Source organism: Balaenoptera borealis (assembly GCF_965194805.1).
Source record: "Balaenoptera borealis genome assembly, chromosome: 1".
Taxonomy (NCBI): Eukaryota; Metazoa; Chordata; class Mammalia; order Artiodactyla; family Balaenopteridae; genus Balaenoptera; species Balaenoptera borealis.
The window spans coordinates 50,466,073-50,490,554 of record NC_138860.1 but is presented as its reverse complement, the minus strand read 5'-3'; the positions used below and the strand labels follow the sequence as shown (position 1 = coordinate 50,490,554).

Below are 24,482 nucleotides of genomic sequence, written 5' to 3'. Positions count from 1 at the left end.
GCCTGCCAATGCAGGGGACATGAGTTCGAGCCCTGGTCTGGGAAGATCCCACGTGCCACGGAGCAACTAAGCCCGTGAGCCACAACTACTGAGCCTGTGCTCTAGAGCCCGTGTGCCCCAACTACTGAGCCCGTGTGCCACAACTACTGAAGCCCACGCATCTAGAACCCGTGCTCCACAACAAGAGAAGACACCACAATGAGAAGCTCGCGCACCGCAATGAGACCCAACACAGCCAAAAATAAATTAATTAGAAATAAACAAAATATTATTTAAATATCACTAAGAAGCATGTATTCAGTGTCTACTGTATATGGCACTGATCTGAAAAATAAATTGTGTGACAAGAATTGTGCAGACATAATATGTGCCTGATGATTGATAAGAAATATTCTGTTCATATATTAAGCATACTTTATAAATTATTTAAATCATCCAAGATATTTTCTTGGAAGAACTATAAATATGCGGCATGTGTGAAGAGTTATATTAACTGACTCAAAAAATAAAAGTTGAAGCACCATTTTAAAAAATGTATAAGCTTTTAGATCTTCACATTTCTCTTCATATTATCTACACCTCAATTTCCAAACATTTCTGCAAATGATTAAAAAATTTAATAAAAGCTGTAATTTAAATAAAAAATGAGTACATAGAACACCATGATGCTATAAACTTGGAACCTACAGCGTCCTGAATAGTAAGTATAACTACAGAACTTTTTTCTATTTCGTGAAATATAGACAGCATCCTAATTACCGTATCAGTAGGAAACACCACGTAATTTTCTCAAATTAGAAATATATGCCTTACTATATTTGTAGCAATTACAACTTAAATAAAAGATACACACCAGGAACTATACTTGTGCATAATAAAATAACTTCATTATAGAATAGGAATATTTTATTTAAAAGGCATTTTATATATATATATATATGTTCATGTGCTATGATAGCTATAGATTCAAATCTAAGCATTTTTAGGCAATATAATAATTATGTTTATTTCAATATGTGGGAGTGCAAATGTGGCTTATCATGTTATGACTATAATTAAATTTCTCTATGTGCTCACAAAAAATTTTAAGTGCAATAAATGTAATTTTTAATCATCTCAGGGAAAGACTGAAATTGGGCTGAATCTGCTGAATGAACATTTTAAATAAAGTCGTATACCATCCCAAAGAATCTTAGGCAATCAGCAGTGAAATAACTCAAGTTCAAATATTAGACAAACACCTAGAAGACCTGGATGTCCTTTCAAAATTGTAATTGTTACCCAACTTATTATAGTAGGGAAATGTCTTTTTTCTGATAAAGGGGTTAAAAGTATTTAGCTAGCAACTTAACTTTGAGATTATATACTTTTAATCCATCATCAAAACTTGCAAAGTTGTTTTATTTGCTAGAGCTTTAAGTGTCATGAAGCAGTACCCTTTATTTTATTTAGGATGTCAAGTTTGATTCTAATTTTAAGCTCCCACCTCCCTCACGTTCTTAAATTAATTCATACAAATCCCTGATTAATAATAAAAGGACTTGCCATCAGTATTCAGAGCCCAGCCTGAGTTGTCATGGCTGAAAGGGCAGAAATCTGCTTGGAGCAATGAGAGAACCCAACTGAATTCTGGGTGTCTCAGTCTATGAATGTGTAAGCACTTCATCTGTTCATGGAAACACAAGTGTTCTGGCAGACGTGGGGGAAAGGTAGCTGCATGGGTAACAAACTGGAAGACCTGGGAAACCGCACTATATCAAAGTCACTAAATGACAGAAGCAAGATATTTTACAAGTGTTACTTTTATTTTCACAAAAAAATGGTGTTTAGTGTAAGTTATTTGAGTTCTGGACATTTATTTTATCCCTAACATTGCTGCCCAATGATCCTTGCAGAGGTCACAGGTGGATTTGACTATTTTATAAAAGAAATTGTTGCAAATCAGAGCACAACAGTAGCAGGGTCGACTGGAAATTGATTACCCTTCTTAAATCCAGTGGTGAAAAGAACACTCTCTCAGTCCTGCATTTCCACTTAGCAGTTGTATGTATTCAAACAAGTAACGTGTACATCTCTGAAATAGCTCCTGTCTGTGAAATAAGGATAACATCTACCTTACAGGGCTGTTGTGAAGACAACACGGTAATAAGTGAAAGTACCTTACAGAGTTGTAAATATGGGAAAAGTACTCTGTAAACTATAACCCACACTGTATAAAATAGTATTATTTGAAAGATGGAGAATTCTAACAGGGATAATATAGTACATACACAATTATTTCCAGTGAAAAAGTGACCTTGTAAAGTTAAGTGGGCTTTTCGTTTCCAGTTCCATATATAAAGGAGCTAGGAAGTTGCCACTCCGTCCTAACAACAAACAAGAAAGCTGAAGAGACTGAAAAATCAACAATTCTTAGATCCATAAGAAAGGGAAAGACACAGGGCAAACCACTGCCCCTGAGACTAGAGAGACAGATAGGTGAACTCGACATCCTGGAGCAGAGCCTCACAAGTGGAAACCGCCTGGGGAATCAGATCCAGGTAGGAAAACCTGACTGTAATTAATGAATTGAGGAAGGCACAGTGCAGACAACTCTGAGGGTTAAAAACTCCAAGGGCATCTACTCAACCCCTCTATCCCCACCCCCGCCAATAGTGTGAGATTTACTTCTAGGAGCTTGAGTAGGTTCCCACAATAAATGTCAGAGAAACATCCCCTCATGCTTCTGGCAGGGGGAGGGGAAATTAACCATTCTGAAATATGCCAAAGCACTCTGTTGTTCTCAAAACCGCCTGCCTTCAGGGGAAACTGGTTAACCAGCACCTAACCTGTTGGGGTATTATCAGAGCCTAACTGACCTGGGGGAAGGGAAATACCCAACTCCAGTCTACTCCAGCCATTCTGTCCCATCTAAAGGGGGAGGAAAAAAAAATGAGAAACATTTGTGAGATTCCCAGTCCAGAGGCATAGGCTCACTACAAAACTGAGACCGAATCATAGGACCATAGGACCATCTCCCCAACACTTCACCACCACATTACTAAGGGCCTATTTATAGCAGTTCCTTTTATCTGGTATATCAAGTCCAGCTATCAGTAAAAATTACAAGATAAAGCAAAAGGCAAAAAATCCACAATTTGAAGAAACAGAGTAAGCATCAGAATGAAACAGGGCAGAGATGTTGGAATTATCAGGTTGAGAATTTAAAACAACTATGATTAATATGCTAAGGGCTCTAATGAATAAAGCAGGCACCATGCAAGAACAGATAGACAATGTAAGCAGAGAAATGGAAATCCTAATAACCAAAAAGAAATGATAGAGATAAAAAAACCACTGTAACAGAAATTTTAAAAATGCCTGTGATGGGCTTATTAGTATACCAGACATGGCTGAAGAAAAAATCTCTGAGCTAGAAGATGTATCAATAGAATCCTCAAAAACTGAAAAGTGAAGAGAACAAAGACTGGAAAAAAGAAAAAAAAAAGAGTCTTTCCCCTGCTCTCTTGAGACTTGCTCTGCCTTTACCCAGCCCCCTAGAACATCAGGCCTTTCTTCAGACTGTTCTGAAAATGTTGCTTTTTAACCCAGGTTAGTACCTCACCCAAGAGAAATCATAAGTAAAAACTTCTGGGGGGGTTTCCTTTGTCTTTTGTTACGTACAAAATTGGTTTATGGGCCGGAGAGAAGATGGCGGAAGAGTAAGACGCGGAGATCACGTTCCTTCCCACAGATACAGTAGAAATACATCTACACGTGGAACTGCTCCTACAGAACACCCACTGAACGCTGGCACAAAACGTCAGACCTCCCAAAAGGCAAGAAACTCCCCACGTACTTGGGTAGGGCAAAAGAAAAAAGAAATAACAGAGACAAAAGAATAGGGACGGGACCTGCACAAGTGGGAGGGAGCCGTGAAGGAGGAAAGGTTTCCACGCACTAGGAAGCCCCTTCGCGGGCGGAGACTGCGGGTGGCGGAGGGGGGAGCTTCGGAGCCACGGAGGAGAGCACAGCCACAGGGGTGCGGAAGGCAAAGCAGAGAGATTCCCGCACGGAGGCTCGGTGCCGAGCAGCACTAACCAGCCCAAGAGGCTTGTCTGCTCACCCGCCGGGGCGGGTGGGGGCTGGGAGCTGAGGCTCGGGCTTCGGTCGGATAGCAGGGAGAGGACTGGGGTTGGCGGTGTGAACACAGCCTGAAGGGGTTAGCGCACCACAGCTGGCTGGGAGGGAGTCCGGGAAAAAGTCTGCAGCTGCCAAAGAGGCAAGAGACTTTTTCTTGCCTCTTTGTTTCGCGGCGCGCAAGGAGAGGGGATTCAGAGTGCCGCCTAAACAAACTCCAGAGACGGGCGCGAGCCGTGGCGATCAGCGCGGGCCCCAGAGACAGGCGTGAGACGCTAAGGCTGCTGCTGCCGCCACCAAAAAGCCTGTGTGAGAGCACAGGTCACTCTTCACACCGTCCCTCCCAGGAGCCGGTGCAGCCCGCCACTGCCAGGGTCCCGTGATCCAGGGACAACTTTCCCGGGAGAATGCACAGCGCGCCTCAGGCTGGTGCAACGTCACGCCGGCCTCTGCCGCCGCAGGCTCGCCCCACCTCCTCTGTACCCCTCCCTCCCCCCGGCCTGAGTGAGCCAGAGCCCCAGAAGCAGCTGCTCCTTTAACCCCGTTCTGTCTGGGCGGGGAACAGACGCCCTCAGGCGACCTACACGCAGAGGCGGGTCCAAATCCAAAGCTGAACCCCGGGAGCTGTGCGAACAAAGAAGAGAAAGGGAAATCTCTCCCAGCAGCCTCAGAAGCAGCGGATTAAAACTCCACAAACAACTTGATGTGCCTGCATCTGTTGAATACCTGAATAGACAACGAATCATCCCAAATTCAGGAGGTGGACTTTGGGAGCAGGATATATTAAGTTTTCCCCTTTTCCTTTTTTTGTGAGTGTATATGTATATGCTTCTGGGTGAGATTTTGTCTGTATAGCTTTGCTTTATAATAGCTTTATTTTACTTCACTATATTATATCCTCTTTCTTTCTTTCTTTCTATTTTTTCTCCCTTTTACTCTGAGCCGTGTGGATGAAAGGCTCTTGGTGCTCCAGCCAGGCATCAGGGCTGTGCCTCTGAGGTGGGAGACCCAACTTCAGGACACTGGTCCACAAGAGACCTCCCAGCTCCACGTAATACCAAACGGCAAAAATCTCTCAGAGATCTCCATCTCAACATCAAGACCCAGCTTCACTCAACGACCAGCAAGTTACAGGGCTGGACACCCTATGCCAAACAACTAGCAAGACAGGAACACAGCCCCATCCATTAGCAGAGAGGCTGCCTAAAATCATAATAAGGCCACAGACACCCCAAAATACACCACCAGACGTGGACGTGCCCACCAGAAAGACAAGATCCAGCCTCATCCACCAGAACTCAGGCACTAGTTCCCTCCACCAGGAAGCCTCCACAACCCACTGAACCAACCTTAGCCACTGGGGAAAGATACCAAAAACAACGGGAACTACGAACCTGCAGCCTGTGAAAAGGAGACCCCAAACACAGTAAGATAAGCAAAATGAGACGACAGAAAAACACGCAGCAGATGAAGGAGCAGGGTCAAAACACACCAGACCTAACAAATGAAGAGGAAATAGGTAGTCTACCTGAAAAAGAATTCAGAATAATGATAGTAAGGATGATCCAAAATCTTGGAAATAGAATAGACAAAATGCAAGAAACATTTAACAAGGACGTAGAAGAACTAAAGAGGAACCAAGCAACGATGAAAAACACAATAAATGAAATTAAAAATACTCTAGATGGGATCAACAGCAGAATAACTGAGGCAGAAGAACGGATAAGTGACCTGGAAGATAAAATGGTGGAAATAACTACTGCAGAGCAGGATAAAGAAAAAAGAATGAAAAGAACTGAGGACAAACTCAGAGACCTCTGGGACAACATTAAACGCACCAACATTCGAATTATAGGGGTCCCAGAAGAAGAAGAGAAAAAGAAAGGGACTGAGAAAATATTTGAAGAGATTATAGTTGAAAACTTCCCTAATATGGGAAAGGAAATAGTTAATCAAGTCCTGGAAGCACAGAGAGTCCCATACAGGATAAATCCAAGGAGAAACACGCCAAGACACATACTAATCAAACTGTCAAAAATTAAATATAAAGAAAACATATTAAAAGCAGCAAGGGAAAAACAACAAATAACACACAAGGGAATCCCCATAAGGTTAACATCTGATCTTTCAGCAGAAACTCTGCAAGCCAGAAGGGAGTGGCAGGATATATTTAAAGTGATGAAGGAGAAAAACCTACAACCAAGATTACTCTACCCAGCAAGGATCTCATTCAGATGTGATGGAGAAATTAAAACCTTTACAGACAAGCAAAAGCTGAGAGAGTTCAGCACCACCAAACCAGCTTTACAACAAATGCTACAGGAACTTCTCTAGGCAAGAAACACAAGAGAAGGAAAACACCTACAATAACAAACCCAAAACATTTAAGAAAATGGGAATAGGAACATACATATTGATAATTACCTCGAATGTAAATGGATTAAATGCTCCCACCAAAAGACACAGACTGGCTGAATGGATACAAAAACAAGACCCATATATATGCTGTCTACAAGAGACCCACTTCAGACCTAGAGACACATACAGACTGAAAGTGAGGGGATGGAAAAAGATATTCCATGCAAATGGAAATCAAAAGAAAGCTGGAGTAGCAATTCTCATATCAGACAAAATAGACTTTAAAATAAAGACTATTACAAGAGACAAAGAAGGACACTATATAATGATCAAGGGATCGATCCAAGAGGAAGGTATAACAATTGTAAATATTTATGCACCCAACACAGTAGCACCTCAATACATAAGGCAAATACTAACAGCCATAAAAGGGGAAATCGACAGCCACACAATCATAGTAGGGGACTTTAACACCCCACTTTCACCAATGGACAGATCATCCAAAATGAAAATAAATAAGGAAACACAAGCTTTAAATGATACATTAAACAAGATGGACTTAATTGATATTTATAGGACATTCCACCCAAAAACAACAGAATACACATTTTTCTCAAGTGCTCATGGAACATTCTCCAGGATAGATCATATCTTGGGTCACAAATCAAGCCTTGGTAAATTTAAGAAAATTGAAATCGTATCAAGTATCTTTTCCGACCACAACGCTATGAGACTAGATATCAATTACAGGAAAAGATCTGTCAAAAATACAAACACATGGAGGCTACACAATACACTACTTAATAACGAAGTGATCACTGAAGAAATCAAAGGGGGAATCAAAAAATACCTAGAAACAAATGACAATGGAGACACGACGACCCAAAACCTATGGGACGCAGCAAAAGCAGTGCTAAGAGGGAAGTTTATAGCAATACAAGCCTACCTCAAGAAACAGGAAACATCTCGAATAAACAACCTAACCTTGCACCTAAAGCAATTAGAGAAAGAAGAACAAAAAAACCCCAAAGCTAGCAGAAGGAAAGAAATCATAAAGATCAGGTCAGAAATAAATGAAAAAGAAATGAAGGAAACAATAGCAAAAATCAATGAAACTAAAAGCTGGTTCTTTGAGAAGATAAACAAAATTGATAAACCATTAGCCAGACTCATCAAGAGAAAAAGGGAGAAGACTCAAATCAATAGAATTAGAAATGAAAAAGGAGAAGTAACCACTGACACTGCAGAAATACAAAAGATCATGAGAGATTACTACAAGCAACTCTATGACAATAAAATGGACAACCTGGAAGAAATGGACAGATTCTTAGAAATGCACAACCTGCCAAGACTGAACCAGGAAGAAATAGAAAATATGAACAGACCAATCACAAGCACTGAAATTGAAACTGTGATTAAAAACCTTCCAACAAACAAAAGCCCAGGACCAGATGGCTTCATAGGTGAATTCTATCAAACATTTAGAGAAGAGCTAACACCTATCCTTCTCAAACTCTTCCAAAATATTGCAGAGGGAGGAACACTCCCAAACTCATTCTACGAGGCCACCATCACCCTGATACCAAAACCAGACAAAGATGTCACAAAGAAAGAAAACTACAGGCCAATATCACTGATGAACATAGATGCAAAAATCCTCAACAAAATACTAGCAAACAGAATCCAACAGCACATTAAAAGGATCATACACCATGATCAAGTGGGGTTTATTCCAGGAATGCAAGGATTCTTCAATATATGCAAATCAATCAATGTGATACACCATATTAACAAATTGAAGGAGAAAAACCATATGATCATCTCAATAGATGCAGAGAAAGCTTTCAACAAAATTCAACACCCATTTATGATAAAAGCCCTGCAGAAAGGAGGCATAGAGGGAACTTTCCTCAACATAATAAAGGCCATATATGACAAACCCACAGCCAACATTGTCCTCAATGGTGAAAAACTGAAACCATTTCCACTAAGATCAGGAACAAGACAAGGTTGCCCACTCTCACCACTATTATTCAACATAGTTTTGGAAGTGTTAGCCACAGCAATCAGAGAAGAAAAAGAAATAAAAGGAATCCAAATCAGAAAAGAAGAAGTAAAGCTGTCACTGTTTGCAGATGACATGATACTATACATAGAAAATCCTAAAGATGCTACCAGAAAACTCCTAGAGCTAATCAATGAATTTGGTAAAGTAGCAGGATACAAAATTAATGCACAGAAAGCTCTTGCATTTCTATACACTAATGACGAAAAATCTGAAAGTGAAATTAAGAAAACACTCCCGTTTACCATTGCAACAAAAAGAATAAAATATCTAGGAATAAACCTACCTAAGGAGACAAAAGACCTGTATGCAGAAAATTATAAGACACTGATGAAAGAAATTAAAGATGCTACAAATAGATGGAGAGATATACCATGTTCTTGGATTGGAAGAATCAACATTGTGAAAATGACTCTACTACCCAAAGCAATCTACAGATTCAATGCAATCCCTATCAAACTACCACTGGCATTTTTCACAGAACTAGAACAAAAAATTTCACAATTTGTATGGAAACACAAAAGACCCCGAATAGCCAAAGCAATCTTGAAAACGAAAAATGGAGCTGGGGGAATCAGGCTCCCTGACTTCAGACTATATTACAAAGCTACAGTAATCAAGATAGTTTGGTACTGGCACAAAAACAGAAATATAGATCAATGGAACAGGATAGAAAGCCCAGAGATAAACCCACGCACATATGGTCACCTTATCTTTGATAAAGGAGGCAAGCATATACAGTGGAGAAAAGACAGCCTCTTCAATAAGTGGTGCTGGGAAAATTGGACAGATACATGTAAAAGTATGAAATCAGAACACTCCCTGACACCATACATAAAAATAAACTCAAAATGGATTAAAGACCTAAGTGTAAGACCAGACACTATCAAACTCTTAGAGGAAAACATAGGCAGAACATTCTATGACATACATCACAGCAAGATTCTTTTTGACCCAGCTCCCAGAGAAATGGAAATAAGAACACAAATAAACAAATGGGACCTAATGAAACTTAAAAGCTTTTTCACAGCAAAGGAAACCATAAACAAGACCAAAAGACAACCATCAGAATGGGAGAAAATATCTGCAAACGAAGCAACTGACAAAGGATTAATCTCCAAGATTTACAAGCAGCTCATGCAGCTCAATATCAATAAAACAAACAACCCAATCCAAAAATGGGCAGAAGACCTAAATAGACATTTCTCCAAAGAAGATATACAGATGGCCAACAGACACATGAAAGAATGCTCAACATCATTAATCATTAGAGAAATGCAAACCAAAACTACAATGAGATATCATCTCACACCGGTCAGAATGGCCATCATCAAAAAATCTAGAAACAATAAATGCTGGAGAGGGTGTGGAGGAAAGGGAACACTCTTGCACTGTTGGTGGGAATGTAAATTGATACAGCCACTATGGAGAACAGTATGGAGGTTCCTTAAAAAACTACAAATAGAACTACCATACGACCCAGCAATCCCACTACTGGGCATATACCCTGAGAAAACCATAGTTCAAAAAGAGTCATGTACCAAAATGCTCATTGCAGCTCTATTTACAATAGCCAGGACATGGAAGCAACCTAAGTGTCCATCATCGGATGAATGGATAAAGAAGATGTGGCACATATATACAATGGAATATTACTCAGCCATAAAAAGAAATGAAATGGAGGTATTTGTAATGAGGTGGATGGAGTTAGAGTCTGTCATACAGAGTGAAGTAAGTCAGAAAAAGAAAAACAAATACGGTATGCTAACACATATATACGGAATCTAAGGAAAAAAAAAAAAAAAGGCCATGAAGAACCTAGTGGCAAGACGGGAATAAAGACACAGACCTACTACAGAATGGACTTGAGGATATGGGGAGGGGAAGGGGTGAGATGTGACAGGGTGAGAGAGTGTCATGGACATATATACACTACCAAATGTAAAATAGATAGCTAGTGGGAAGCAGCCGCATAGCACAGGGAGATCAGCTCGGTGCTTTGTGACCACCTAGAGGGGTGGGATGGGGAGGGTGGGAGGGAGGGAGATGCAAGAGGGAAGAGATATGGGAACATATGTATATGTATAACTGATTCACTTTGTTATAAAGCAGAAACTAACACACCATTGTAAAGCAATTATACTTCAATAAAGATGTTTAAAAAAAAAAGAAAGAAAGAAAACCCAGAACAGAGTATCCAAGGGCTATGGGACAAATACAAAAGATACAATGTATGCATAATGGGGATACCAGAAGGAGAAGAAACAGAGAAAGGAACAGAAGAATACCTGAAACAATGACTGAATTTCCTCAAATTAATGCTAGACACCAAGCCACAGATCCAGGAAGCTCAGAGAATACCAAGCAAAATAAATGCTTCAAAAACTACACTAGGCATATCATTTTCAAATTACAGCAAATTAAAGATAAAGAAAAATCCTGAAAGAAGCCGGAGGAAAAAAAACACATCGCTTATAGAGAAACAAAGATAAGAATTACATCAGACTTCTCCTCAGAAACCATGCAAGCGCGAAGAGAGTGGAGTGACATATTTAAACTGTTGAGGAAAAACCCCTGCTAACCTAGAATTCTGTATCCTGAGAAATTATCCTTCAAAAGTGAAGGAGAAATAAAGACTTTCTCAAACAAATATTGAGGAAATCTGTTGCCAATACACCTCCCTTGCAAGAAATGTTAAAAGAAATTCTTTAGAGAGAAGGAAAATAATGTAGGTCAGAAACTGATCTACATAAAGAAAGAAGGAGCATCAAAGAAGGAATAGTGAAGGTACTATAAAAACTTTTATTTTTCTTACTCTTAATTGATCTAACAGTTTGTTCAAAATAATAGCAACAATGTATTTGATTATACATGCTTATGTATCATATATATATCTTATGTGTGTACAAATACACAAACACACATATATACATACTTATGCATGCTTTTATGTAAGTGAAATGAGTGACAGCAATGATACAAGGGACAGGAGGGAGGAATTAGGAATATTTTGTTTTTATAAGGCACTAACACTACCCATGATGGTATCATGTTATTTGAAAGTGGACTTAGATTAGTTATAAATGTATATTGCAAACTCTAGGACAACCACTATAAAAGGTCAAAAAAAGCATAACTGATATGCTAAGAAAGGAAAGAAAATGGAATCATATTAAATGCTCAATTAAAACCACAAAAGGCAGGAAAAGAGTGGAAGACAAAAACAGGAACAAAGAACAAGGGCAACATATAGAAAACAGTAACAAATATGGTAAATATTAATCCAACTATATCAGTAATCACTCTGAATGTCAATGGCCTAAGTGTACCGATTAAAAGACAGATTGTCAGAGTGGATCAAAAACACAACCCAACAATATGCTGTCTATAAGAACCTACTTGAAATATATAGGCACATATAGATTAAAAGTAAATGGATGGAGAAAAAAATACCATGCTAACACACAATAGGAAAACAGGATTAGCTATATTAATTTCAGTCAGAACAAACTTCAAAGTAAGTAAAGTTATGAGGGATAAAGAAGGGTATTACATAATGATAAAGAGGTCAATTCTCCAAGAAGATGTAACAATTCTTAACGTGTATATACCTAACAAAAGAGCATCATTCATGGATGGTAGGAATACAAGATGGCACAGCCATTTTGGAAGACAATTTGGTGGTTTCTTAATAAACTAAACATACTCTTACCATATCATCTACAAATTGTACTCCCTGTTATTTACCCAAAGGAACTGAAAACTTACGTCTACACAAAACGTGCCCATGGATGTTTATAGCAGCTTTATTCATAACTGCCAAAACTCAGAGGCAACCAAGAAAAGTCCTCAGGAGGTGAATGGATAAATAAACCGTGGTACGTCTAAACAATGGAGTATTATTCGGTGCTGAAAGGAAATGAGCTCTCAAGCCATCAGAAGATATGGAGGAAACTCAAATGCACATTACTAAGTGAAAGAAGCCAATCTGAAAAGTCTACATACTGCGCGATTCCAACTATATGGCCTTCTGGAAAAGGCAAAACTATGGAGACAACCAAAAGATCAGTGGTTGCCAGGGTAGCGGGGGATATGAATATTCAGAGCACACAGGATTTTTAGGGCAGTGAAAAGAGTCTGTATGATACTGTAATGATGAATATTTCATTATACATTTGTCCAAATACATAGAATATACAACACCAAGAGGAACCCTAAAGTAAATTATGGACTTTGGATGGTAATGATATATCACTGTAGGTTCATCCTTGGTTTAAAAAAAAAAAAGTACCATGTTAATAATGTTGGGTCATATGGGAAATCTCTGTACCTTCCTCTCAAATTTATTATAAAACCTAAAACTGCTCTGTTCTTAAAAAAAAAAAATTAAGTCTTTACAAAAAAAAAGTTGTGGTTTCTTCATTTCTTCATTATAACATCATCCTTCATTCATATTATTCACTAAGGATGATCAAGACAGCTAACATTTGAGTGCTTGGCATGTGTGTTTCAGGTACTGTTTGAGTGCCTTACATATAATACTCAAAACAATTCTGACACAGGTACTTATTCTCATTTTACACATTAGGAACCTGAGACAGAATGAACTTGACAAAGGTCATACAGCTAGGAAGTGACAGTGCTAGCACTTAGACCCAGGTAGTCCAGCTCATCACCATTATACTATGCTGCTTCTGCTTATTCATTCATTCACTCATAATTCATCAAATCTTTACTGAGCATATGGAATACACCAAGAGCTCTGATAGAAACATTTTCAACAAGGAAGATCTCAAAACATTTACCCAGGAAGCTACTAAAGGAAATGCTCCTTCAAAACCAGGAAATAAATAAAAGAGGACGCTAGTGGACGAGACACTCCATCAAAACACAGAAGTAAACAATAAAAGATGAAGACCTGGGATCCAGAAAACGGAAAAATCCAGGAAAAAGGGGAAGAGAATTCCAAAGACAGTGGTAAAGCATAATCCCAGAATGACATCTATGCGAGAGGCCTAGAGAACAACCAGTCCAGTTTAGAGATGAAGAAGGAAGGAGGGTTCCAGAGGGATATTGCTAAAAAAAAATGGGATTGATTATCTGATGTGCTTGACTGCACAGAGAAGACCTCTACTGGGCAATTTGAGGAAAGAATTGCAATAAGAACATAGAAGACCAAGAAAGAAAGAAAAAAAAGAGGCCATTATTAACCTTAAGAAAAACAAAATGTTGTACCATGGTATGTAAATTGCATTATTCATAATTATATAATTTATTCATTCCCTTTCCACCCTTGCCTTGCTTCCCTGTAATCAGAGCGGACTTCCTACTATAGTGACCTGGGGCTTGGCCTTGTGACTTGTTTTAGACAAAGGAATGTGAGTAGATGTGACACATGCTACATCCAAGGAAAGCTTTAAATGTATTTGTGGGGTCTGGTTCTGTCTGCCTTTATTGTCTGCCCCATATAGGGTCTATCCATTGGGATTAGATCTCAGAATGAGAAGACATATGAAATCAAGATGAACTGAGCACAAACAAGGCTAGTAGAAGCCAGCAGAGTCTCAACTGGTTCCAAGGCTTTTGATATGAGCAAGAAATAAATGTTGTTAGCCACTGAAGTTTGGGGTTTTGTTTGTTTTGTTTTTGCTACAGCAAAAGCTGACTAATACACATAATACAGTCCATAGCTCAGCAACAAACAATATTTACATAGTCATAATAATATAGTTATATTATAATCATAATTGACTATATTACATTATTAATTATAGTATAATTTGTAATTATAATAAAAACACTGATATAATAGAGATGCAATCAGAAAACTGACACTAAAAATTGTGATATAACTATGTTAAGAGGGTGGGGAGAGAGAGGGGGAAGATGAGTAAAAGAGCTAAATCCTAATATAACATAGAAGAAAATCAATAATGTTTAGACTTGGAAAATCAAGAGATACAAGTATATTATTTAGAATTATGTAGGTAAATTGCAAAAGAAACAACTAAAAGCACTGAAAGTTTTTGCCTCAAGGGAGCTAGAATCAAATGTGAGAAGGATGCAGATAAGGGAGTACATTTTTTGTTGTAAGACTTATAGTACTATTTGATTTCCTTTGAACTATCTACATGTATTAACTTCATAAAAATCTTAACTCATGAGCACAAACATTAAAAACAACAATAAAAATCAAGGGAAGCAATCGTGCCTGATTGACTAAAATAAAATGTATTCTGATCCTGAAAGGCAAAAAAAGAACCCAAGTGGGAATCAGAAGAGCCGGTGTTACTGTTTCACAATCTGGCTTCCACTTTTCTCTAGCGACATCTTTCTTGACTCCTTTCATTATTTATAGGAGAACAAACTTTACTGTAGAATTACAGTCTTACATTTTCAGTTCCAGATGTCACTAAAAATATATTACAGGAAAGATGCTGCCTAAAAGTGAGATAATATTAAGGGCTAACCTGTATAGAGAGCCCTCAATTAATACAGAAGTTGATCATCTACTCTACGCATCATCTATGACCACTGCATGTCCTCTTCCTAACAATTGCCACCTTCTGGTCATTTTGATCATCTTCACTGCATTATCAAAGAATGAGAAAAATGATTAAAAGTGATTAGTAAATTTTGCTCCTTTTTAAACAACTATAATTCAGGGACAGTTTAAGCTCAATATGTGAACAGTTTTATTCACAAAATAAATAAATTAATAAGTAACATATTTTACAAAATAATTTAGTATAGGATCCCTTTAAATAGAGGGCCTGCATTTAAATGATTGGATTTACCAAAATTTTGACAGTTTTCTAGAAATACAGTTACTGGGCAAAGGACAATATGCTTGTTTCAGGTATAATGATAGAAGATACTAAAGCTATTTATAAATATTTTTATATTACCTATAGATTTCACATAAATATGTTAATAGTCTCTCCCTTTAACATGAACAAATATAAGTTATTTTCCTGCTGCAAGTTTCAGCTAGTAACTTCTATAATGGACAGAAATATGATGGAAACAGACACACAGTATCTTAACTGGGTGACACCATCTCATTTAGATATTCTGATATACTCTTAACCATAATGTAGTTTGAGTTGTAGTTCAGAGGTCTGCTGTGTAGAAAAAAAGCACTGGGGCAAAACAACAAAGCATAAGAAAATAATTAACAGTGCATGTTTTTCATACCTCTTCATCTTTCATATTCACATCCACGTTTTTTGATTTGAAGACTTTGGTTATATGGTCAATGTTGTTTTCCCTGCAGTAATCAAATATGTTTTTGTCTTCTTCCCTAATTAGAGTAAAAAAAAAAAATAGTGTTTGTCTTACTAGGTAATACATAAAAGTTACATATTTTTAATACAATCTGTTTGCTGCAAACATTAATGGAATCTGTTTTTCTAAAGAATTTTACATGAACAATAGTGGATTTTCAGTAAGATGTAATATATCCAATCTCTGAAAAGACTAAAGTTCCGGCCCTCTTCCGGCAGCGGCGTGGGAAGCCGGATTCCACAACGGCGGCAGCAGGGTTCGTGGCAATATTCATGGCTTGCAAGCCGCCGCAGGCGCTCTCATCTTCCTGCAGCGCGTAGACACTCAGGCTTAGGAGCTGTTTCAAGCACACAGCCTTGAGAGAGTAAGGGGTTCTTGAGACGATCTGTACCGAATCCGTGACTGAACCCAGTGAACACCTCTATGTAAACGTTTAAGATTCTGGCAGCACATGCAGAGACCTACTCTTTTAGCCACCGGCTGCTGGAGACAGCCACGTAGATAGCCTCAACCACCAGAGGACAGACAGCAGAAGCAAGAAAAACTACAATCCTGCAGCCTGTGGACCAAAACCCACAGTTACAGAAAGATAGACAAGATGAAAAGGCAGAGGGCTATATATCAGATGAAGGAACAAGAAAAAACCCCAGAAAAACATCTAAATGAAGTGGAGATAGGCAACCTTCCAGAAAAAGAATTCAGAATAATGATAGTGAAGATGATCCAGGACCTCGGAATAAGAATGGAGGCAAAGATTGAGAAGATGCAAGAAATGATTAACAAAGACCTAGAAGAATTAAAGAACAAACAAACAGAGATGACCAATACAATAACTGAAATGAAAACTACACTAGAAGGAATCAATAGCAGAATAACTGAGGCAGAAGAACGGATAAGTGACCTGGAAGACAGAATGGTGGAATTCACTGCAGCGGAACAGACTAAAGAAAAAAGAATGAGAAGAAATGAAGACAGCCTAAGAGACCTCTGGGACAACATTAAACGCAACAACATTCGCATTATAGGGGTCCCAGAAGGAGAAGAGAGAGAGAAAGGGCCAGAGAAAATATTTGAAGAGATTATAGTAGAAAACTTCCCTAACATGGGAAAGGAAATAGCCACCCAAGTCCAGGAAGCACAGAGAGTCCCATACAGGATAAACCCAAGGAGAAACACGCCAAGACACATAGTAATCAAACTGGCAAAAATTAAAGACAAAGAAAAATTATTGAAAGCAGCAAGGGAAAAACGACAAATAACATACAAGGGAACTCCCATAAGGTTAACAGCTGATTTCTCAGCAGAAACTCTACAAGCCAGAAGGGAGTGGCATGATATACTTAAAGTGATGAAAGGGAAGAACCTACAACCAAGATTACTCTACCCAGCAAGGATCTCATTTAGATTTGATGGAGAAATCAAAAGCTTTACAGACAAGCAAAAGCTAAGAGAATTCAGCACCACCAAACCAGCTCTACAACAAATGCTAAAGGAACTTCTCTAAGTGGGAAACACAAGAGAGGAAAAGGACCTACAAAAACAAACCCAAAACAATTAAGAAAATGTTAATAGGAACATACATATCGATAATTACCTTAAACGTGAATGGATTAAATGCTCCAACCAAAAGACACAGGCTTGCTGAATGGATACAAAAACAAGACCCATATATATGCTGTCTACAAGAGACCCACTTTAGACCTAGGGACACATACAGACTGAAAGTGAGGGGATGGAAAAAGATATTCCATGCAAATGGAAATCAAAAGAAAGCTGGAGTAGCTATACTCATATCAGATAAAATAGACTTTAAAGTAAAGAATGTTACAAGAGACAAAGAAGGACACTACATAATGATCAAGGGATCAATCCAAGGAGAAGATACAACAATTATAAATATATATGCACCCAACACAGGAGCACCTCAATACATAAGGCAACTACTAACAGCCATAAAAAAGGAAATTGACAGTAACACAATAATAGTGGGGGACTTTAACACCTCACTTACACCAATGGACAGATCATCGAAAATGAAAATAAATAAGGAAACAGAAGCATTAAATGACACAATAGACCAGATAGATTTAATTGATATTTATAGGATATTCCATCCAAAAACAGCAGATTACACGTTCTTCTCAAGTGCGCACGGAACATTCTCCAGGATAGATCACATCTTGGGTCACAAATCAAGCCTCAGTAAATTTAAGAAAATTGAAATCATATCAAGCATCTTTTCTGACCACAATGCTATGAGATTAGAAATGAATTACAGGGAAAAAAACGTAAAAAAGACAAACACATGGAGGCTAAACAATACGTTACTAAATAACCAAGAGATAACTGAAGAAATCAAAGAGGAAATCAAAAAATACCTAGAGACAAATGACAACGAAAACACGACGACCCAAAACCTATGGGATGCAGCAAAAGCAGTTCTAAGAGGGAAGTTTATAGCTATACAAGCCTACCTAAAGAAACAAGAAAAATCTCAAGTAAAAAATCTAACCTTACACCTAAAGAAACTAGAGAAAGAAGAACAAACAAAACCCAAAGTTAGCAGAAGGAAAGAAATCATAAAGATCAGAGCAGAAATAAATGAAATAGAAACAAAGAAAACAATAGCAAAGATCAATAAAACTAAAAGCTGGTTCTTTGAGAAGATAAACAAAATTGATAAGCCATTAGCCAGACTCATCAAGAAAAAGAGGGAGAGGACTCAAATCAATAAAATCAGAAATGAAAAAGGAGAAGTTACAACAGACACTGCAGAAATACAAAGCATCCTAAGAGACTACTACAAGCAACTTTATGCCAATAAAATGGACAACCTGGAAGAAATGGACAAATTCTTAGAAAGATATAACCTTCCAAGACTGAAGCAGGAAGAAACAGAAAATATGAACAGACCAATCACAAGCAATGAAATTGAAAACTGTGATAAAAAATCTTCCAACAAACAAAAGTCCAGGACCAGATGGCGTCACAGGTGAATTCTATCAAACATTTAGAGAAGAGCTAACACCTATCCTTCTCAAACTCTTCCAAAAAATTGCAGAGGAAGGAACACTCCCAAACTCATTCTAAGAGGCCACCATCACCCTGATACCAAAACCAGACAAAGACACTACAAAGAAAGAAAATTACAGACCAATATCACTGATGAACATAGATGCAAAAATCCTCAACAAAATACTAGCAAACAGAATCCAACAACACATTAAAAGGATCATGCACCACGATCAAGTGGGATTTATCCCAGGGATGCAAGGATTCTTCAATATACGCAAATCAATCAATGTGATACACCATATTAACAAATTGAAGAAGAAAAACCATATGATCATCTCAATTGATGCAGAAAAAGCTTTTGACAAAATTCAACACCCATTTATGATAAAAACTCTCCAGAAAGTGGGCAAAGAGGGAACCTACCTCAACATAATAAAGGCCATATATGACAAACCCACAGCAAACATCATTCTCAATGGTGAAAAACTGAAAGCATTTCCTCTAAGATCAGGAACGAGACAAGGATGTCCACTCTCACCACTATTATTCAACATAGTTCTGGAAGTCCTAGCCACAGCAATCAGAGAAGAAAAAGAAATAAAAGGAATACAAATTGGAAAAGAAGAAGTAAAACTGTCACTGTTTGCAGATGACATGATATTATACATAGAGAATCCTAAAACTGCCACCAGAAAACTGCTAGAGCTAATTAATGAATATGGTAAAGCTGCAGGATACAAAATTAATGCACAGAAATCTCTTGCATTCCTATACACTAATGATGAAAAATCTGAAAGAGAAATTATGGAAACACTCCCATTTACCATTGCAACAAAAAGAATAAAATATCTAGGAATAAACCTACCTAGGGAGACAAAAGACCTGTATGCAGAAAACTATAAGACACTGATGAAAGAAATTAAAGATGATACAAACAGATGGAGAGATATACCATGTTCTTGGATTGGAAGAATCAACATTGTGAAAATGACTCTACTACCCAAAGCAATCTACAGATTCAATGCAATCCCTATCAAATTACCAATGGCATTTTTTACTGAACTAGAACAAATCATCTTAAAATTTGTATGGAGACACAAAAGACCCCGAATAGCCAAAGCAGTCTTGAGGGAAAAAAACGGAGCTGGAGGAATCAGACTCCCTGACTTAGAGTATACTACAAAGCTACAGTAATCAAGACAGTATGGTACTGGCACAAAAACAGAAACATAGATCAATGGAACAAGATAGAAAGCCCAGAGATAAACCCACGCACCTATGATCAACTAATCTATGACAAAGGAGGCAAAGATATACAATGGAGAAAAGACAGTCTCTTCAATAAGTGGTGCTGGGAAAACTGGACAGCTACATGTAAAAGAATGAAATTAGAATACTCCCTAACACCATACACAAAAATAAACTCAAAATGGATTCGAGACCTAAATGTAAGGCTGGACACTATAAAACTCTTAAAGGAAAACATAGGAAGAACACTCTTTGACATAAATCACAGCAAGATCTTTTTTGATCCACCTCCTAGAGTAATGGAAATAAAAACAAAAATAAACAAATGGGACCTAATGAAACTTCAAAGCTTTTGCACAGCAAAGGAAACCATAAACAAGACCAAAAGACAACCCTCAGAATGGGAGAAAATATTTGCAAACGAATCAACAGACAAAGGATTAATCTCCAAAATATATAAACAGCTCATTCAGCTCAATATTAAAGAAACAAACACCCCAATCCCAAAATGGGCAGAAGACCTAAATAGACATTTCTCCAAAGAAGACATACAGACGGCCACGAAGCACATGAAAAGATGCTCAACATCACTAATTATCAGAGAAATGCAAATCAAAACTACAATGAGGTATCACCTCACACCAGTTAGAATGGGCATCATCAGAAAATCTACAAACAACAAATGCTGGAGAGGGTGTGGAGAAAAGGGAACCCTCTTGCACTGTTGGTGGGAATGTAAATTGATACAGCCACTATGGAGAACAATATGGAGGTTCCTTAAAAAACTAAAAATAGAATTACCATATGACCCAGCAATCCCACTACTGGGCATATACCCAGAGAAAACCATAATTCAAAAAGACACATGCACCCGAATGTTCATTGCAGCACTATTTACAATAGCCAAGTCATGGAAGCAACCTAAATGCCCATCAACAGACGAATGGATAAAGAAGTTGTGGTACATATATACAATGGAATATTACTCAGCCATAAAAAGGAACGAAATTAAGTCATTTGTTGAGACGTGGATGGATCTAGAGACTGTCATACAAAGTGAAGTAAGTCAGAAAGAGAAAAACAAATATCGTATATTAACGCATGTATGTGGAACCTAGAAAAATGGTACAGATGAGCCGGTTTGCAGGGCAGAAGTTGAGACACAGATGTAGAGAATGGACATATGGACACCAAGGGGGGAAAACTGCAGTGGGGTGGGGATGGTGTTGTGCTGAATTGGGCGATTGGGATTGACATGTATACACTGATGTGTATAAAATTGATGCCTAATAAGAACCTGCAGTATAAAAAAACAAACAAAACAACTAATACTAAACTTTCATTGGGTTATTTGTATGGAAATATGTTAATATAAATGTTTCAGACATTAAAAAAAAAAAAAAAAGACTAAAGTTCCTAGCAACTATAATTATAGAGAATAGCTTCATCTGCTTTAACAAGTTACACTAGTACACTAATATAACATCTTGAGTAGATTTTCTCAGTGCTCTTTTTCTCCCCAGTTACTTTTATACACTGACAGGAACATATATCCTCTGACTCAGAATATTCAGTTGTAGTACTGCAGTGAGAAGGTCATTTACTATTGCCTGTATAGAGGTAGCAAAAGATCATAGAGGTAGCAAAAGATCAGGACATAGCTTACTACTTCTCTTACAGAATAAAAGAATGATAAGTTGGTTGCTATCCAAGTTTTTAAGAAATTACACACACACACGAACATATATACACACACACACCAAAGTAATTTTCTTAAGGGAAAGATAATTAGAGCATCACAAAATTCAGAAGTTCTTCATGAGATAATAAAAATAAAGACTGGGAAGCACAGTATGTACTCAGCACTATTCTAGGCATATCAATGTACTAATTCACTTAATCTTATCCAACAGCTGCTTCACTTCACAGATAAAGAAACAGGTAAGGAGAGGTTATATGACCTGTCAAATGGCATCACATTTATCAAGGACTCAGATCAACTGATTTTGTGTATAGTCCATTTTTCTATTATATCAAGCTACATCTCAATTAGTAAGCTGTAGTCTCTTCCAGAATCTAAAGCAGAAGTTCTTAACATGATGTCTGTGAGTTCTCTAACACAGTATACAGAATTATCTGTGCAAATGCATAATGCATTTTTCTGACTGTGTTGGCAATGGGTAGGTGGGGAAGGGGGAGGTAGCTTCAATGAGGTTCTCAAAAGGATCTGTGACTCCCAAAAGATCAGTAATTTGGAATATTAATAATGAAACTGTTCTACATTTTCTAAACAGGCATAAAATAATGCAATTTGAGTTTCAAACATTATAACTAGTATGTTCTACAACCTGTAAGGTCATTGCTTCCATTCATCAGAAAAAAAGCATCTGACCACAGGAGTCCTTCTATCTTAAAAGCCAATACCATATACCCTATAAAAAGTTATTTCTAGTCAGAGATGATTAACTTAAAACACACTACTTTGACATTAACAGTCTAAGCCTTCCTTATGCATGTCATGTATTTAATTGAGCACCTACTACATGCAAGGCACTGGACAAGATTCTGTTGATAAGAGATGATAAGTATAAGCAAGAAACTTTGCATTCAATACATGTACAGTATGGCTGAGATGATAAAAATCTATATACCATTAACATAAGGTAAAATTGGATCTTTAAAAAGGCCTATCAGAATACAGAGGAGAAACAGCCTGCTTCAAGCTGGAGAAAATGAGCTAAGTTTCCAGGAAAAAAATCATGTTTTAAAAAAAAATAGGGTCTCTTGAAAATGTTCATTTGCAAAAGAGAAAATGCTTTTCCAGATCACTTATTCTGGAAGAAAATAGTGAAGTCTGAGGCCAAAACCCCTGAAAGGAGAAGTCTGATTTTGTAAATTAAGGCTGCATATAATAGTATTTTAGCTATATTTAACTATCACAAAAAATACTTTCTATGAAAAAGTGCATTCAGCATTCTGACTTGGGAAAGAGAGGGACCTATTGTCCTTCAATACAATAACAGAGACCCCTCTAATTCAAGAGGCAGAAACTTCAACTGTGAGAGAAAGTATTGCATCATTTTAAGTCATAATAAAAAATACACTACTCACCAATTGTTTTGGATTTGAAAATAATGGGGAGTTGGTGGTGGGGCACAGAAAGGAAAGTATGGAGGATCCTTGGGATGTAAGTTACCCATACCCAGTAAAATGCAAAGATAATTCAGAGATGAGAGGACCTTCCGTGTGGTCCTTTTTCCTTAATTCCAAATGTGCATGTACACTTATGCCATAAGCAGTAAAAAAGTAAATATAGTACAAACTTATTTAAAATGTTTATATTGCTTAATATATTCTCAATGTTTCTTATATGTATCATTTATATCAATTATTTTGTTTTGGTATGTGAATTTTTTGGAGGTCGGGGCATTTTTTCATTTGTATACCTGCTTATCAACTGCAGTTTATCATTGCTAAGTATGTTAGGCACATAGAGGTATTTATAAAATACTTCAGGGTAGAGTACACAATATAAATTAAATATAAAATGGGAAAGTCAATAAAAGTCACCACAAATGTGCTACAAAGCTGTGTGCCTAATATTAAAAAATATTAAGTAATACTCTTGGGCTTAGTTGTTAAATATAGTTATCTATCCCCACTTCAAGTTTTCACTATCTTACTTGCCAGCAACCAAGCTGTCTTTATACAATGTCACCACCTAGTGGCCAAAATGGAGAAACATCTGGAGCAACATCTTTCCGTTATCTCCTTTCTTGCCCCCAACAAGATTATGTACAATATACAAATCAAATTCTGTCTTTTTCCCTCTGTATTTCCCAGTTAATACAGTCTTCCACAGGCAATTTTTCTCTGTATATCTATACTTAAACGAAACAACAGGTACAAACAAATTCAACCATTACCAAATATAGTAGAGCCTTAATAAATGTTAGTGCCCTTCTACATCTTCTCACTTTATCTTCCCTTCTCTTTTGATTCTTACCCTGTTATCTTTTTCCTTCTCTCTGATGAATGTGAGTGATAAAATTATCATATCCACTCTCTATAGATGAGTATGAATTATTTTCACGATGCTACCCTCAAGAATGTCCCATATTATCATAGCACAAGACTCTCTTTAGATTACTCCAAATTTCCTAAAATTGACAGAAAATACATTTATCTGAATGAAAAAAACCACTGGTTTTCTTTGAAATTCTTTTGAAATATAAGGGCACACACTTGTGGAAGAGAGGGATGGTGTTTAAGTATAGCTGTCTTTCATCAGAATCACGGGAAGAAGAGATTCTTGCCCACTCCTAAAAATGCTATCTGCATCACTTTCTACAAAGACTGCATTTTCCTGTCAAAAGACTACTTCACAGAG

The 24,482-nt window shown here is 37.5% G+C and overlaps 1 protein-coding gene and 1 long non-coding RNA gene across 25 annotated transcripts in view; one reads left to right on the top strand and one right to left on the bottom strand.

The window, feature by feature from the left end:
• Positions 1-24,482, bottom strand: part of ACBD6 (acyl-CoA binding domain containing 6) — a 224,571-nt gene that overhangs the window by 118,181 nt on the left and 81,908 nt on the right. For 7 of the 24 annotated variants that reach the window (XR_014246377.1, XM_082398107.1, XM_082398117.1 and 4 more), the window contains one exon: positions 15,740-15,845. The exons of 10 other annotated variants lie outside the window; for them this stretch is intronic. Coding sequence is in view for 8 of the 14 variants with exons in the window: in XM_082398107.1 (XP_082254233.1) it covers positions 15,740-15,845 (106 nt within the window). In the remaining 6 variants the exon portion in view is untranslated. Of the gene's footprint in view, positions 1-2,858; positions 2,911-15,012; positions 15,131-15,739; positions 15,846-24,482 lie in introns of all 24 variants that reach the window. 7 more of the 24 variants (XR_014246368.1, XR_014246369.1, XR_014246373.1 and 4 more) reach the window with 3 other exon arrangements.
• Positions 1-24,482, top strand: part of LOC309605701 — a 139,342-nt gene that overhangs the window by 49,582 nt on the left and 65,278 nt on the right. The gene's annotated exons all lie outside the window — the stretch shown is intronic.